Here is a 16,888-nt window from a genome sequence, read left to right on the forward strand (position 1 = left end):
CGGAGCAACCCAGGTCTTTCTGAACGCTGGGTCAGGGCTCAGTGTGAGGCCGGGTCATGGTTCTTTGAAAGTTCTTCCTACTACAAAGTTTACTCTGCAAATGGTGAACATCAGAGGTGGCTGGATTGTTTCAAGTATGCATAGTGAATCGCTGCTACACTGAAATGCTGCTATAGAACAGTCAGCGCAGGGAGAAACGACCACGCATATTAGCCGCTTGATTATGATGTGTAATCATCTTTGTCATTTTTAGAATGTCAAAAAAATCTGTTGCAAAAAAAAAAAAAAATCTCCTTATTGAGTTTTAAAATGTCTCTAGGTTTCTCCCAGTACCCTGGGGCAATAGAGACCCATCATAACATCAACCAGTGAAGAGCCCTGCTAATGTGCTGGGTGCTTTCATTAGCACAGCTGTAACTGAGAAAGGGTGAACAGGCTATCTCCAGAGGCTGGAAAACTTGCCTACAGACATGCAATTACTGGTAGAGGGGAGGTGAGAACCCCAGCCAGCTGCCTCTCTCCACCACTCCATGTGGCCTCAGTGTGCCTAAAGATAGCCCTCCAATTTGTAGAGACCAGCACACATGGCCCCTGGCTGCCAGTCCCACAGCCTGGAGCTGTTTCTCCTAAGACACAGTTTCTCAACTGTCTAGTGTCCATGGGCTCCTCTGGGAATGCCATCAGACCTCTGCAGTGTCTCCTGGCTGGAGGCAAGCTTTGCTCTCCATACCCTCAGCACAGTAGACCCTGGTTTCCAACGGCAGGTTTGCTGAGCCCAGTGTCTCCTGATATACCCACCCCATTTTCTTTGTCCAGGCCGAAAAACTCACTGTGATGCCATGTGGCAGAACTTTCACTTTTCACCCTAGTGTTTTTTGTTCTTAAGCAGTCTGCATTCCCAAGACACTCCTTACTGACAGCAGGTGAAACCAGTGCCTGACACTATGCAGGCACATAGTAGGTTTCTCAAGTCTGCTGAAGAAAGTCAGACCTGGATGAAAACCCATGTCACAGAGATACTGCCAGAAGAGTATTACTTCTGGCTCACACAAACGCACTTTCCAACCTGCTCACGGCCCCTACTTCTGGTGAGCTGCCTCTGATCCTTAACTTCTGGCTCTGTTTTGTCCCTGCTAAAAACAGATGCCCACTACCCCTCTTCTGGCAGCTGTTGTGATCATCTATTTCCTCTCTCCCAATACATCTGAGCAGCATGAGGGCAGAGACTTGTCTGGGTCCTCTTTATATTTCAGGTGCCCAGCACAAGGCCTGGGGTGTGGCACAGAGAGAAAGCTTTGTTCCTTGGAATCTCCTCGGGAGGACAGCGATGGCCTAACAGAAACGATATAAGCTAACCCTGAAAACTTCTAGCCCAAGGCCCAGGGAGATAGCGTTCCACATCATAAGGTTCCTTGCCACCCAGAACCTGGGAAGGCCAGGTCCTCAACTTCGGAGAAAGGGCAGCGTCAGGCGGGAGGCAGAGCAGAGCTGCTCCATAAATCCCCTTCCCGCTTGGAGAGAGACACACCACTGGGACAGGCCTGGCCGCTTCGGGACATTCCTTGAGTGGAAGGAGAAATGTTTGTGGAATAGAATGGGACAAAGTGTAAAATGCTAGCTATTTGTTCCTCTGGCTGCAGAGAGGCCAGTTTCCTCTGGGGGCAGTTTTCAGGCAAATTATCTCAGGACAAGGCCTGTTTCCTCTAATGAGGCTTCTTCCCTTTGCAGCTCTGCTCCCAAGAGAGTTGGAGGGGACAATGCTCAGAGCCAACCCCAGAGGCCTGCACTGAGGAAGCATACACGGCTCACCATCCTACACGGTGTGGGCGGCACTACCACTATCCAAGGCAGAGGGATGCTCCCCATGACCTTCTGGGCTCAGGAATTCTGGGCAATGCAGCACCTCCTCCAAGGCCCCTCTAGGGAGACAGGGAGGAAAGGAGCAGGGAGGCATGCTTAGTTATGTAACCAGCTGCCTTGGAGTCAGAGTCCCTGGCATGTCTCAGCTCAGCACTGTGAGGAGAGGCTGTGGGGGCTGGGGGTCTTTCTTCTCTTTTGCTGCCTCCTCCAGACCTGGCAGACCCTGTAGTAGGCACTGCTTTCCAAGTGCCTGAGCTCCAAGCAGGCACCTCCTACTCGGGGCTGGGAACCAGGAAAGCTGTTGCTTTCTGAGTGTGTGAAACAGTGGCCTGCTGGCTCCTTTGGCAGAAAGCCAGGCTCGGGGCTGTGCACAGGGGTGAGGGTTAAGAAAGAGGAGCATGGGGCCAGGATGCCGAGGGACTTCCCTCCACAACTGCCCCCAGCTTCCTGCTCCCCAATCTCTCCCCACTTCCTCCTAGAGAATCTGCCATGGGTGAGGGCCAGAGGGGAGGGGCCCCAGGCCCAGCACCACACTGCTGTTGCTGACCCTGGGCAATCTCACTTCCCTTCTTGCCTTCCTCAGAGCTTCTCAGCTGGCCGGCACAGCCCCCACCCGCCGCACACAGCTGTGTGCACAGCCCTGGACCATGGAAAAGAGGGATGAAAGAGGAGGGAGGGGACATGGGAGAGGGAAGGAGCTGAGATCCACTCTCAGTCTTGAATGACAATGGCTTTTTCTTTTTTTTGAGACAGAGTCTCACTCTGTCACCCAGGCTGGAGTACAGTAGTAAGATCTCAGCTCACTGCAACCTCCACCTCCCTGGTCCAAGCAATCCTCCCACTTCAGCCTCCCTGGTAGCTGGGATTACAGGTGTGCACCACCACACCTGGCTAATTTTTTTTTTTTTTTTTTTTTTTTTTTTTGAGACGGAGTCTAGCTCTGTCGCCCAGGCTGGAGTGCAGTGGCCAGATCTCAGCTCACTGCAAGCTCCGCCTTCCGGGTTTACGCCATTCTCCTGGCTCAGCCTCCCGAGTAGCTGGGACTACAGGCGCCTGCCACCTCGCCCGGCTAGTTTTTTGTATTTTTTTTTTTAGTAGAGACGGGGTTTCACCGTGTTAACCAGGATGGTCTCGATCTCCTGACCTTGTGATCCGCCCGTCTCGGCCTCCCAAAGTGCTGGGATTACAGGCTTGAGCCACCGCGCCCGGCCAATTTTTGTATTTTTAGTAGAGATGAGGTTTCACAATGTTGGCCAGGCTGGTCTCGAACTCCTGACCTCAGGTCATCTTCCCACCTCAGCCTCCCAAAGTGCTGGGATTACAGGCGTCAGCCACCATGCCTGGCCGACAATGGCTTTTTATGAAGCCCTGACCCTCTCTGCCCACAGCAACCCCATTAATATTATTATACCTATTTCCCAAAGGAGAAAACTGAGGCCAGAGAGTTTAAGACCCAAGCTGAAGGTCATGGAGCTAGCAAGTGAGCAGTACAAGCAGAGTCTAACTCTGAATTGCAACGTCCAAACCTCCTGGCTCTAGCTCCAAGAGCCCCTCCTCCACACACTCTGAGGGTGCTACTTGGGCAATTCCTACACAAATGGAAATGACACTGCCCAGCCCTGGGGAGGGAGACCTCGGCCTTAAAGAGTCCCTCGCTGAGGACCAGTTTGGGAACCACAGGACAGTCCCAAAGGCAGGACCAAGGGCGGGACGTGCTTGGGGAGCCAGGTGGGCAGACTGCTGCTCCCAACTGTCTTCCCTTCTGACCCAGTCTCAGGCTGGAACAGACTCCTACACTATCTGCCACTTCCAGAAAGCAGGGCTGCCAGAGGCCAAGCTATCCTGCCAGAATCACTCTGCCGCTCATGCCCTCTCCCAACGAGAGAAGGAAAGGGTCCTAGGGAGCCTCTAGGCCAAAGCCTCTCCTACTTCCTGCTTGACACATACAGAAACTGAAGCCCAATGAGGAAAAGCAGCTTGCCTATGGCAGCACAGGGACAGTGAAGAAGTGGGATCCCTGTCTCCCAGGTCAGAGCTCCTGCCCTCCATTCACCCCACTTGGGTGCTCTCCTCAGATGGCACCTTTGGGCATCTGCCTGCCTCTCTCCCTGCTTCACATCCTCCCTCTGCACTTCCTGCTTCCCCCTCCCAGCCCTGCTCTGCAGGCCCATCTCTGAGCCTCCCCTGTTACATCTCCTCCCAGCCTCACCACTCCACCCCCATTCCCTCTGCTCTGGGCCAAGGAGCAATGCTTGGGTGGTTTAATTAGCTGATTATGACCGCAGCCTGCTGGATGCAGTGCCCAGAATTCTGTCCCCAGTAATTAGGTGGGTTCTGAGTACTTGCCCAGTGGGGAGTCGATGGGGAGCTCTGTGCTCTGCCAGCCAAGGGAGGCTGTCCAGCTGAATAAAGAGCTCTTTGATCACCGGTGGGTCATCGGAAACCATGGTCCCCTCCTCAGGCCAGGTCAAACCACACTGGAGGGATTGCAGCCAGACCCAGATGTCCATCCTAAGGAGGGACTCCCTTTTCTCCCATGCCACTGCCCACACCCGGGAAAGGCTCCGTACATGACTGACGATGAGGATGAAGAATTGAGCGCACGCTCCAGAGGCCGGGAGAGAATGGCTTCATGACCGGGGCACCTATTTAAGAAGTAGGATTGGAACAAGTAGACAGAGAGGCACAGCAGGAACAAAGGCCCAGAGGTGGGAATGAGCCGCCAAGCCCCTTCCCAGAGAGCTCTGATTGTCAGAAAATACAGTCTTCAGGGCCGGGCGCGGTGGCTCAAGCCTGTAATCCCAGCACTTTGGGAGGCCGAGACGGGCGGATCACAAGGTCAGGAGATCGAGACCATCCTGGCTAACCCGGTGAAACCCCGTCTCTACTAAAAAATACAAAAAACTAGCCGGGCGAGGTGGCGGGCGCCTGTAGTCCCAGCTACTCTGGAGGCTGAGGCAGGAGAATGGCGTGAACCCGGGAGGCGGAGCTTGCAGTGAGCTGAGATCCGGCCACTGCACTCCAGCCTGGGCGACAGAGCCAGACTCCGTCTCAAAAAAAAAAAAAAAAAAAAAAAAAAAAAAAGAAAATACAGTCTTCCAGCAAGGTAAAGCTGGACATCCAGTGACCTCTGCCCTTTAGGTCGCAAAGAATAATCTAATTCCTATGGCTCTGGGCTACTTTGAGATATTTTTGAAATCAGCAATGATGTCCTATGGTCCTCACCAACCACACTGCCCACCCCCTAGAATATCTCCTCCCAGTGAGATGCCTTGGCTGAACAAATATTTATGGAGTTCAGCGGCATGCCAGGTCTGCGCAGGTGCTGGGGACAAGCAGATCCAGGCCAGGTGCTCTTGAAACGTTCTTGACCTCACAAGATGACATCATGAGTGTGCAAATACCCAGGATCTATGCAGGGAGGGAGGGATGAGTGCTGACAGAGAGAGATTACAAGAAGGTCACAAAGCGCTGGGAATCCAGTGAGGGTTTCCCAGAGGAAGAGGTGAATGTACGTGATCCAGGCCTTTAAGGATGGGAAAGCTGTTGTATGTGGTCAAGTCAGCAATCAGGTACTGAAAGCCAACAATAATACAGGCTTGTAATGAGGCCTTGGGAGCCTCAAAAAAATGAATCAAACAGGGTCCTTCCCTAGGGGAGCTCACAGCTGGGTGAGGGAGGCAGGCCCGGTGAGAGGTCACACAAGCGATAACAGCCGGAAACACTGACCTTGCACAGGGACTTTCTTTGCTTTATTTTACTTAATTTTAACTCAGTCCTCATGACAACATACTACCCTATTTTACAGATAAGGGAGCCACAGCAGAGAAAGGGTTAAGTAATCAGAGAAGCCACCCAGCTGGTAAGTGTCAGAGCTGGGACTGGAAACCAGGAAATCTGGTTCTTCCAAGAGCCTAACCCCTATGCTAATCTGCTAATAATCCATGCTAATCAGATCACCGAGAGGGCTGCAGGTGCCCAGAGGAGGCCCCAGAGCAGCAGAGAAGGCTTCCTGGAGGAAGTGCTCCTGCCCTGAGTGTTTTGTGTGTGTGTGTGTGTTTTTGTTTTGTTTTGAGACAGTCTCGCTCTGTCGCTCAGGCTGGAGTGCAGTGGTGAGATCTCTACTCACTGCAAGCTCCGCCTCTCGGGTTCACGCCATTCTCCTGCCTCAGCCTCCTGAGTAGCTGGGACTACAGGCGCCCGCCACCACGCCCAGCTAAGTTTTTGTATTTTTAGTAGAGACGGGGTTTCACGGTGTTAGCCAGGATGGTCTCGATCTCCTGACCTTGCAATCCACCAGCCTCAGCCTCCCAAAGTGCTGGGATTACAGGCATGAGCCACTGCGCCCGGCCTGACCTGAGTCTTAAAAGAGAGGGAAGGGCGTTCACGAGGAGCAAACACCTGGGCAAAGGGTTACTAAAGATGCTTTGTTTATTTTTATTTTTATTTTTATTTGCCATATTTTATTTTATTTATTAATTTTTGAGACAGTCTTGTCCTGTCACCCAGGCTGGAGTGCAGTGGTGCTATTTTGGCTCACTGCAACCTCCACCTCCTGGGTTCAAGCGATTCTTCTGCCTCAGCCTCCTGAGTAGGTGGGACTACAGGTGCATGTTACCATGCCTGGCTAACTTTTGTATTTTCAAAAGAGATGGGGTTTCACCATGTTGGCCAGGCTGGTCTCAAACTCCTGACCTCAAGTGATCCACCCACCTCAGCCTCCCAAAGTGCTGGGATTACAGGCATGAGCCACATACCTGCTACAGATGCTGTATGTCCCTGGAGGTGATCACGACTGCTGTTCCTGATACCATGGGAGACAGCACCACCCTTTGGAGCAATAGCCAATTCCTTCCTGGCCCTCAGCACCCAACACCCATCTCCCACCCAGGACACACTCCCTGGTGGTCTCAGTACCACTGGCCTGTAGCAGAGGCCTGAGCTGCTCAATCTTCCACTTTGGCTGCCCAGAAGAAAGGTCACTCCTGGACCTGCTAGCAGAAGGGCCTCTCACGTGATTTGACTTCATAGGGACACTAGGACCCAGAGAGGGTGCATGTCATGCCCAAGGTCACACAGCAATAAGTACGCAGTAGAGCATATCTCTGGGACCCTTCTGAGGCGGTGAGCCCCAGCAGTCTACTCCCCACCCCTCCCCTGGCCCTATGCCAAAACTTGTCCATGCCCATTGCACAAGGCAGGGGCAAGGGTGAAGAGGGAACAAACCTGGCAGAGATTTGCTCGCCCTCTGTCCAACCCTCTGTTCTCCAACCCCCTACTAGGACTCAAACCACCCCTGGGATGGACCCATCCTGCACACGGGAAGGCAGAAGACAAGGTGCCCAGGAACCATCTGAGATGATACCTGTTCTAGTTCCAGGGCTCATGTGGGAGACAAAACCCCAACCTCAGGAGCCCCCAGTGTGATGGGGGAAGAAGGGAAGAAAGAGTTCAGTCCAGTTCAACAAGCCTCCCTGCAAGGCTGAGGGAAGGGTACAGCTGCACAAGGACCAAGTGAGCTGGTTGTGGGCTACAGGTCCAGGGCCAGCATGAAAGGGACCTCCTGCCTCATCCCGGCCCATACATGGGCTGCTGAACCACTGAATGGTTCAGACATTGCATCCTGCCTCCTGCTGACTCAACATCAGTCACAGTGCTCCCAGTGCTAAAGGCCTTTTACACCAGCAGATCCCTCTCCAGGTGCAGGGAGGCAGAAGCTCAACTGTGGCCTCAGCCAGGTGTTGCCCAGCCCCAGGTAGAGGAAAAGCTGTTCAGTTCCTGCGGTGACCTTAGTCACACAGAATTCTGGGGACCTGTCTGGTCCAACTCCCAGGGGCCTCATCTGGCACCAGGTCTCCTGGGAAGGAACAAGCAGTTCTTCTGAAGTGGGACTAAAGATGGGGCCAGTCCCAGGAAGGAGGAGGTGCGTCTCCAGAGAGATGACCCTGCCAGGGCCCCTTAGGGAAGGCGGGAGGCGGCTGGGACAACAGAGTCCTTTGTTACCCTCTCAAAAGCAGCCACCCTGTCCTGCCAACCCCCTCTGTTCTCCAACCCCCTACTGGGACTCAAGCCACCCCTGGGACAGGACCCATCCTGTCCACATGGGAGGGAAGAACGCAGAGCACCCAGGGACCATCTGAGATGATACCTGTTCTAATCCCAGGACTCACGTAGGAGACAAGGCCCCAACCTCAGGAGCCCCAGTGTGATGGGGGAGATATCCTTCCTTCAGAAGCCTCTAGTCTGAGGAGGGAGACATGGCTCCCACCTGCAAAAGCCAATCAGATGAGGGAGCTCCCAGGCCTCCAGCTCAGGCGCCCCATGCTAATAGGGGTGGTATATTCCTGTCCCTCAGGACTTCCCAGGCTGATGCAGGAGTCAGGACCCCACCCCTCTCTTTTGAGAACTTGCCTAATGTGGGAAGTATTTCTTTCAGTCTTAGGATTCACTAATGGGAAAGGCCTAATTTCAGCACTTAGGAAGTCCCTGGGCCGACAGCAGAGGCAAGAAGGGAAAAAAATGTTCAGTCCAGTTCAGCAAACCTCTGCCAGGCATCTCCTGGGGAAGCAGACCCAATGTGGGTGAGGAAGTATCAACTGAGAACAGAAATAGCCCTGAACCACAAGCTGCTCACCAAATGGGGAGCTCACTCAGCCTGAAGTATGAATGAATAAGAAAGTACCTTGAAACCACCCACCCAAGGCCTACTGGCCAAGGTTGCTCCTTCCTCCACAGCCTCACCCCTCACACTCCCACACCTGCACCCAGTATCTGCACCTTGGCCTAGGCTCTTCTTTCTGTCTAGAACACTTTACTCCCGCCTAACTCTTTCTCATATTCTAGCACCCAGCTCCGGGGTCACCTCCTCGAAGAAGCCTTCTTCCAAGTCCCCCACCTCAGTCAGACGCCCCACCTTTCTGGAGCCAGCACATTGCATGTCTTCCCCAGGACCAGCTCACACTTCACAACCCCTCAGCCTAAGCCTGAAAGGACAGCACAGGGCAGTGGTCTTCTGCCTCTGGACATAAGGCAGAAGGAGGGGGTGGATGAGATAAAACCCCTAGGTTCCCATACCCACAGTCTTCACTGCCCGCTTGCTCCCAGCCCTGGGCCTCATGCCCTTCCTCCAAGAGGCTCAAGCCTTGCTCCAAGCATAAGAAAAGCAGGGTCCTCTCCCACTCCTCTCTGCCCGCTGTAGCCTAGCTTTGCCCTCACCACTCCACCAAAACCCATGCCACCAGCTACTGTCTTCTGGCTGAATCTGAGGGGTCTTGCTCCAGCTCATCCTCTGTGGGTCTGTCCCTGCTTCTTTGGCTCCAAGAAGATGGCCTTCCGTCAGTTTCCTCCCTCTTCTCTCCACGCCCAGGCACTGGTGCTCTCCAAGGCCCTGGCTGTCCCTAATCATCCTCTCTTCATACTCTATACCTCCTCCCTATGCGACGTCATTCATCCACATTTCCAAAGCCCTGCCTCACATTTTGATCCTTACCCCAGGATCCAGACCCCTTAACGCAGAAGCCCCACTACATCCAGCCTATAACAGACTGCCCTGGCTCCCTCACCAAGCTGCTCCCAGCCCTGCAGGCCTCAGCCAGATGGTAGGCACGAGCACTCTGGCAGCAGCGGAGGACGGCTGGGTGGAGGCCAGGACCTCACTTGGGGTATGCTGACTCCCAGCCTGCTGTTCTACTGCCACCACCTCAAAGTGTCAGAAGCCCTGGAAGTGGCAAGCCCACAACTCAGGACCTCTGGACCCATGCCAACAGGAGGCGTCAGCCTCAGGCAAGGAGGCCCAAACTTGGAAGGAAGAGAGCAGTGGAGAAGTCTGAAGCCCAGAGGCCGGCCTGGAATCAGGTATCAGAGATAACGGGCCAGGCTCGATGCTACCACTCGATGGGCCCACAAGCAGCCGTGGCCAAAGCCACAGGACTTCCCCATGTTCCAGCCAAGATGGGTCACACAGGGCTTAACCACCAAGAGAAATGACAGCCAAAGTTCACAGAGAGCTGGTGATTACATGTCCCCATCATCCTCCTTTCTCTGAAAAAAGAGTTCATCTGCAGGAAAGGAAATTCCATTCCCTACCATTGCCTCTCAGGAAGTCCCTCCTGTTTTCTAAATCTGATCCTTCATGTTGTCTGTTAAGTTAGTGGAAACAGCAAGGCCCAGAAAGGATGCACAACTTGAGGCTGGGAGCTGCTGGGGAGGCCAACTGTGAGCCAGACAAGGCCCCCTCTCTTGGGCAAAAGCATCGAGTAGCAGAGAGGGCTTTGTGGGCCAATAGGCCTGGATTCTTTTTTTTTTTTTTTTTTTTGAGACGGAGTCTTGCTCTGTCACCCAGGCTGGAGTACAGTGGCCGGATCTCAGCTCACTGCAAGCTACTCCTCTCGGGTTTACGCCATTCTCCTGCCTCAGCCTCCCGAGTAGCTGGGACTACAAGCGCCCGCCACCTCGCCCGGCTAGTTTTTTGTATTTTTTTAGTAGAGACGGGGTTTTACCGTGTTAACCAGGATGGTCTTGATCTCCTGACCTCGTGATCCGCCTGTCTCGGCCTCCCAAAGTGCTGGGATTACAGGCTTGAGCCACCGCGCCCGGCCAGGCCTGGATTCTTACGCTTGCTGGCTGAATGGCAGTGCACAAATACTTAATCTCTCCTAGTCTGTTTCCTCATCTGCAAAATGGGGACAACAATCACTACGTTACTAGATTACAGTTGAATTCATTGAGATTATGCGTATAATTCTAACACACCAGATACCTGGCAAAGGTTCCATGGACCAGCAAGGTTGATGGACTCCACCTCCCATTCACATTCATGTTTCTCAGCTCTATCCTCTCTGCAGCATAAGTTCAGAGCTCGCAGCCTTAGTTCTCAGGTTTCTCCCCAACCTCCTGACTGGTCTCCCTGCTTCTAGGCCTGCTCTTCCCATCCACCCTCCTTGGCGCTGCCAAAGACATCTCTCTGAAATGAAAACATCTGCTTTCAGCCCTCAGCTGCCTCACACTCTTCTCTGATTCACCATCCACTTCAGGAGAAAATGCTCTCTCCTTAGCCTGACATTCCCAGGCTGCTGGTGACCGGCCTGTGTTTACCTCTTAAGGCTCAGTGTCATCCCCAGCCCAGGCCCCAGGCTGCACGCCTTGCTTCCTGCCTCCAAGCCATTGCAAATTCTGCACCCTCGGCCAGGAATATCATTCCCAATCCCGCCCCCTTGGCCTCCTCGTCCTTCCAGATGAAGCTCAGCAGTTCCAATGCCACCTCCTTTCCAGGAGAGCTTCCTGTGCCATGCTCCCTGCCTGGGCCTGGGTTGGGGACTTCTTAAGCCTCCCACAACACACATCATCCTGCATTATGACCACCTGCTCTGCTCTAAATCCCTGGAGGACAGAGTAGACTCCTTCCTCTCTGAATCCCCAGGCCCTGGGCACTCAGAAGGCACTCATCAACATTTGTTGAATGAATATATGATTGTTCCCAGAGCATCTTACAGCAACCATCATACTCCTGCCCTGTGATTAGTCCTGTTCAGGTATTTTGTTTTTATCTTTTCAGACCAGGTCTCACTCTCACCCAGGCTGGAGTGCAGTGGCATGATCATGGCTCACTACAGTCTTGACCTCCAAGGCTCAAGCGATCCTCCCACTTCAGCCTCCTGAGTAGTTAGGACTATAGGCATGTGCCACCACACTCAGCTAATTTTTGTATTTTTTGTAGAGATGGTATTTCACCATGTTACCCGGGCTGGTCTCAAACTCCTGAGCTCAAGCAACCTGCCCATCTCAGCCTTCCAAAGTGCTAGGATTGCAGGCGTGAGCCACCACGCACAGCCCTGTCCAGGTATTTAACACCACTTTCCCCCTTGACCCTGGGAACTCCTAGAAGGCAGTGACAGTTTCTGATAAATTTTCATTGTCACTTTCACATGGGGGTGCAATTCCAGATGGAGGGATGGATGCAATGATTCCTGATGTTCAGTTTTCGATATCTTCAGATTCCTCCTCTAAGTCATAGATAAAGTAGAATCTCATGGCTTACGGAAAAAGACAAGGTACAGCCCATTACCGATTTTGCCCTTCTTTTCCAAATTACTTAGCAAACTGTCTGGAAAGGGACAGAAAGCCCTCATGGGGCTGCAGGAGAGTCTGAGGGGGAGGTCAGGGCCACTATCAGGTGGATTTAGCTGGGCCTTGGCTCCAGGCTTCAGGCAGTGCCTCTTCCCCTGCCCAGTGAAGTCAGTAAGTACAAGGGAAGCCTTAAAATGTTAAGTATTGATAGCTCCAGTTTACAGATGGGAAACTAAGGTCCGGAAAAGTAAAGGCAATTGCCCAATGTCCCAAAGGTCCAGCAGTGAGTTCAAGGCAGGGCAGGGGGATTCATGGAAAATATCTTGGCCTCAGAGACAGGGTCTCCAACAGGTGCCTGGAAGCCCATGGTGTCCACATCTTCCTGACAATCATGTCAGCAGGACAGCAATGACACTTATCCCCCAAGTCACAGAGAGGTACAGAGAGACCCAAGAGAGGCTGAGTTACCCCAATCACAAGGCAGCCTAGGAAGGACAGGAGGAGTGGAGAATGGCTCCAACTCCCTGCTATACCCTGCAGGAAGAAAAGCCTGACCTCATGGGTCAAGATGGATGTGGCTGGGGAGGGAGTCACATACCTTCCTACTGAGGACAGAGGCCTAGGTCACAGTGCTGGCCAGCCAGCTGCAATGGGGACTAGCCATCAAGATGCATGCAGACACAGCATGATCTTCTGCTGTCTCCCCCAAAGCCTGGGCCTCCAGCACAGAGCAGGGCACCCCTCCCTGGCCCATGTGGGGCCTGGTAGTGCCCTAGGGCCATCCACAGAGACATGACCAAGTGGACTCCAGCCTCTGCCCTGCCTCTGGCCTCTTTTGACCTTAGGCAAATCACATGACCTCTCCAGCTCTCTGGTTCCTCTGCTAGAAAACAGGAAGAGGAAAATTAACCTCCTGGAAGAGCTGTCAGGAGGATGGCTGGAAAGTAGTTTCTAAACATTAAGAGCCTAAGTTGCCTCTGAGCCTCAGTTTCCTCCTCTAGAAAATGGAAATAATCTCTGGAAGCCCTTTCTCACACTGTTGAGAGAGAGTCTCAGATGGCAGTACGTGAGAAATGGCTTTGTCAGTGGCCCTGAAAGGTGGTGCCCACTGGGGTGTGTCTCTCTAGTCTGTTAGCTCCTTCAGAGGAGTGGGCCTTGCGCATCTTTGATCACCCACACTATGCCTAGTATACAGCAAGAGCTTAATAATAAATGGAACCGAGGAGAGGGGAGGGGAGGAAAGGGAGGAGGCAGAAGTCAGGCACAAGAATAGGAGAGGAGAAAGACAGAAAACAATGAGAAAGAGGGGGAGCCCAGGAAGAGGCTGCTGTGCCCACTTGGGTGGGGAGGGCAACGGGGAAAATAGGGTGGCAATGCTGAGCCCTTGACCAGGGCTGGTCCTGTCTGAAGGGCTGGTCCTGTCTGAAGGGCTGCCCCCAGGGGCTGTCCTGCTCCAGCCCCCTCCTCCTTCTGTCCCACTTTCCCCTTTCAGAGGCATAGACCGTTTCTTTCTGAGTATTTCAGGCCAGGTTCTAGAACGGGAGAGGTTCTCCCAGCCCTAGGTTCAAAACAGCCCCTGGCCAGCCACTCCTCAGGAGGTCAGAGGGAAAGGGAACAGAGTAGATGGATGCGATCTATTCGGATGGGAAGGGATCTGTTTTCCCCAGGCTGGGGGCAGTGGGGAGCGTTCTACCCTGTGTGATGTGTGTTTCCACTTCTGGCCATGTGGGCCCTGGAACGTGTGTGTCAGCGGGCCTCCGGCTAGCAGCTCGTACCTGCGGGGTGCCAGTCTTTGCAAGCATTAGTCTGATTGTGTCTGTGGGGGTCAGTGTTGGTGCGGCCTTGAGCTCCACTGTGTTGGTGAGACATGCCAGCACAAGTGTGTGTGCCAGTGAGGGTGATGTGTGTACCAGCAAGAGTGTTTGCTACAGCGAGTGCAGGTGACAGTTTGCGTATCAGTGTATGCCCACACGTGTGTGCTAGCACTAGGGTGTGTTAGAATTGGTGTGTGTTGGAGTGTGAGCTGTTCATGCCAACAAGGCTGTAAGCAAGAATGTGTTGACCGAGGCGTGTATGACGGCGTGCCACTGTGTGTGATGAGCGTGTGCCAGTGGCTGCCAGTGTGTGCGCCAGCATGCCTGTGCCACGGGTTAGTGTGCCCGTGCGTGTACTGTGTGTCAACCTGCCCCCGCGCGTTTCTGCGGCTGCCGGCCAATGCTGGGTATCAGCAAGCTGTGAGAGTGTCCGGGCCAGGAGCCGCGGCCCACATGGGGCGGCCCGGCCCTCGCCCTTTGGGTCCCCCTCGCCCACGGCCCTGCCGGGGAGACCACACAGGAGACCTCGGGTGGAGGAGGGCTGGTACTAGATCCCGGGATGGCCCCGAACACAGAACCAGGACGCAATCGGAGCCCCCGCCCGTGCCCTCGCCGAGGTCGCCCCCACACGCCCCACGCCGGGCGACCGCCCTGCACTCACCGGGTCCCTTTGTCGCCCATGGTCCGCGACGGCCTCAGGGAGGTCCGCGGCGTCAGCACCCAGGCTGGAAAATCCCCGGCCAGCAGGAGGAGCGCGGGCCAGCCCGCTCCCGGCTCCCTGCTCCGCCTTCTCCGCTCTCCCGGCCGCCGCCGCCGCCGCCCCCGCCCCCGCCCCCGCCCCCGGTCCCCGCCCGCCTCCCGCCGCGCCGAGCAGCGCAGCGCCCGGGCCGCGGTCAGGGGCGTGGAACCGCGCGGGGTGTGTGTGTGTGTGTGTGTGTGTGTGTGTGTGTGTGCGCGCGCGCGCGCGCGCGCGTCTGCGTGTGCGCGCGCCGCCCAGCGAGCCAGGGCAGCGCGGCAGGACGCGTCAAGGCCCCAAGGTCGGCGTTTGTGGTGGGGGAGGGGTCCACCCGCGTGCGAGTCCGTATGAGTGAGAGTGTGTGTGTGTGTGTGTGTGTGTGTATGGTGGTGGTGGTGTGGTGTACGTGAGGGCGCACGGCTGTGTGCGGGCCCTATTAGGGAGTGTATTGGTGTGGATGGAGGAGTGTGCACGTCTTTGTGCAGTTGTGCGTGTGTGCGCACGGCCGTGGGTGCTAGCGCGCTCTCCCGCGCATGCCGGGGCAGCCTTTGTGTGTGCGCGTGGTTGGAAGTCGAGGGTCTGGCGACCCCGAGGCCGCGCTCTCTGCGGCCGCTCGCCTAGCTGGAGACCCCGGGATGCCTGGCAAGGCCTTCGCCCTGTGCTCCACCCTTCCCCATTCCACCCCACCCCACCCCTTTCTACTGGAGAGATAACACCCAGTCACCCAACAGAGACAGGAAGAAGGGGTGGAGGGGGCAGTAGACGGCCTTGACACTGGGGAACTGAGCGGAGACCCGCGACCAGCAAGGGCTGCAGGAAGCCGCCCAGGAAAGGGAAGCTGCGAGAAGTGAGAAGAGGCGATAAAGGAAGAGGGCAGAGCTGGCCCGCTGATGTGACCGGGTAGCACCGTGGAAAGTGCCCATGCCTAGCTCCATGGCCTGCTGCGGGTGACCCTGTACACCAAGCTTCTGAGAACCCATGTCCGGACCTGTAAAGTGAGGATACACTAATATCGGCCTGCAGAATTAATAGGTTGAAAGATCTTGCTTGTGTTTGCTGGCCTCCCCAAGTGCCTGCATACAGTAGGTGCCCAGTAGATGTTAGCCCACTTCTCTGCAGGCTTCTTGATGTCCTGTGAAATCTTGGCTGGGACCCTGCTTTGTCTGAGGTGCCTTCCTGCTTTGCAGGTAGTGGGAAATTGTAAGGTCTTTCCCACACCCTCACTGCTGAGATTTGGCTAACTATCCCTGAAAGGTCTGAGTATTAAGGGAGGAAGCTATCATTTACTCTGATGCTGTTGTGAGTGTGTAAACATCTCCTGTAATCATGCTCAGAAGCAGTTACCTATACTGTTTATATGCAGTATCATTACTATAATTATGTCCAGATTTGGCAGAGGGGCAAGGGGAGGCTGATGGGTAGGCAGGGTGGCCCACCTCTGGGCAATGTTAGGAGCTAGAGAATATGGATGAAGGCCCAGAACCCTCCTCCCAGTCTTGGCCTCTGGGCTTCACCCTCCACAGGGGAAGAAGAGGAAGCCACCTGTTGTTTCTGCAGGGCTCAGAGATCTGGAAAGGAGCAGACTAGAATCTTTTTGATGACAGGAGATCCCTAACCAGGATGGTGAGGCCAGGTCCTGCCACTCTCCACATCAGTTTCCCCACCTATAAAACAGGTTTGACCAAACCATATGATCTCCAATGGATCTCTCCATGCTGATGCCCAAAACATCTAAATGTGTGTTTTTTTTTTTTTTTTTTTTGGAGACGCAGTCTCACTCTGCCACCCAGGCTGGAGTGCAATGGAATGATCTTAGCTCACTGCAACCTCTGCCTCCTGGGTTCAAGCAATTCTGCCACCTCAGCCTCCCCAGTAGCTGGAATTACAGCCACTGCCATCATGCCCAGCTAATTTTTGTATTTTTGTAGAGATGGGGTTTCACTATGTTGGCCAGGCTGGTCTCAAACTCCTGACCTTAGGTGGTCCACCCACCTCGGCCTCCCAAAGTGCTGGGATTACAGGCATGAGCCACCACACCTGGCCCTAAATTTAAAAACTCACGCAAATTCTTCGTGTATTTATTTTACTGTATTTGTTTTTGTATTTGTTTTACTGTAAAAATAATGTTTTTGGGCCGGGCGCGGTGGCTCAAGCCTGTAATCCCAGCACTTTGGGAGGCCGAGACGGGCGGATCACAAGGTCAGGAGATCGAGACCATCCTGGCTAACCCAGTGAAACCCCGTCTCTACTAAAAAATACAAAAAAAAACTAGCCGGGCGAGGTGGCGGGCGCCTGTAGTCCCAGCTACTCTGGAGGCTGAGGCAGGAGAATGGCGTGAACCCGGGAGGCGGAGCTTGCAGTGAGCTGAGATCCGGCCACTGCACTCCAGCCTGGGCGACAGAGCGAGACTCCG

The 16,888-nt window shown here is 54.4% G+C and overlaps 1 protein-coding gene across 1 annotated transcript in view; it reads right to left on the reverse strand.

Annotated features, from left to right (window-relative positions):
• ARRB1 (arrestin beta 1) overlaps nucleotides 1-14,651 on the reverse strand; it is a 93,151-nt gene extending 78,500 nt beyond the window's left edge. The window contains exon 1 of the mRNA XM_025357071.1: nucleotides 14,401-14,651. Within this exon, the coding sequence (XP_025212856.1) occupies nucleotides 14,401-14,420 (20 nt within the window). The 5' untranslated portion in view covers nucleotides 14,421-14,651. The remainder of the gene's footprint in view (nucleotides 1-14,400) is intronic.
• Between the last annotated feature and the right edge of the window lie 2,237 nt (nucleotides 14,652-16,888).

This window comes from Theropithecus gelada, chromosome 14 (assembly GCF_003255815.1).
Source record: "Theropithecus gelada isolate Dixy chromosome 14, Tgel_1.0, whole genome shotgun sequence".
Lineage (NCBI taxonomy): Eukaryota > Metazoa > Chordata > Mammalia > Primates > Cercopithecidae > Theropithecus > Theropithecus gelada.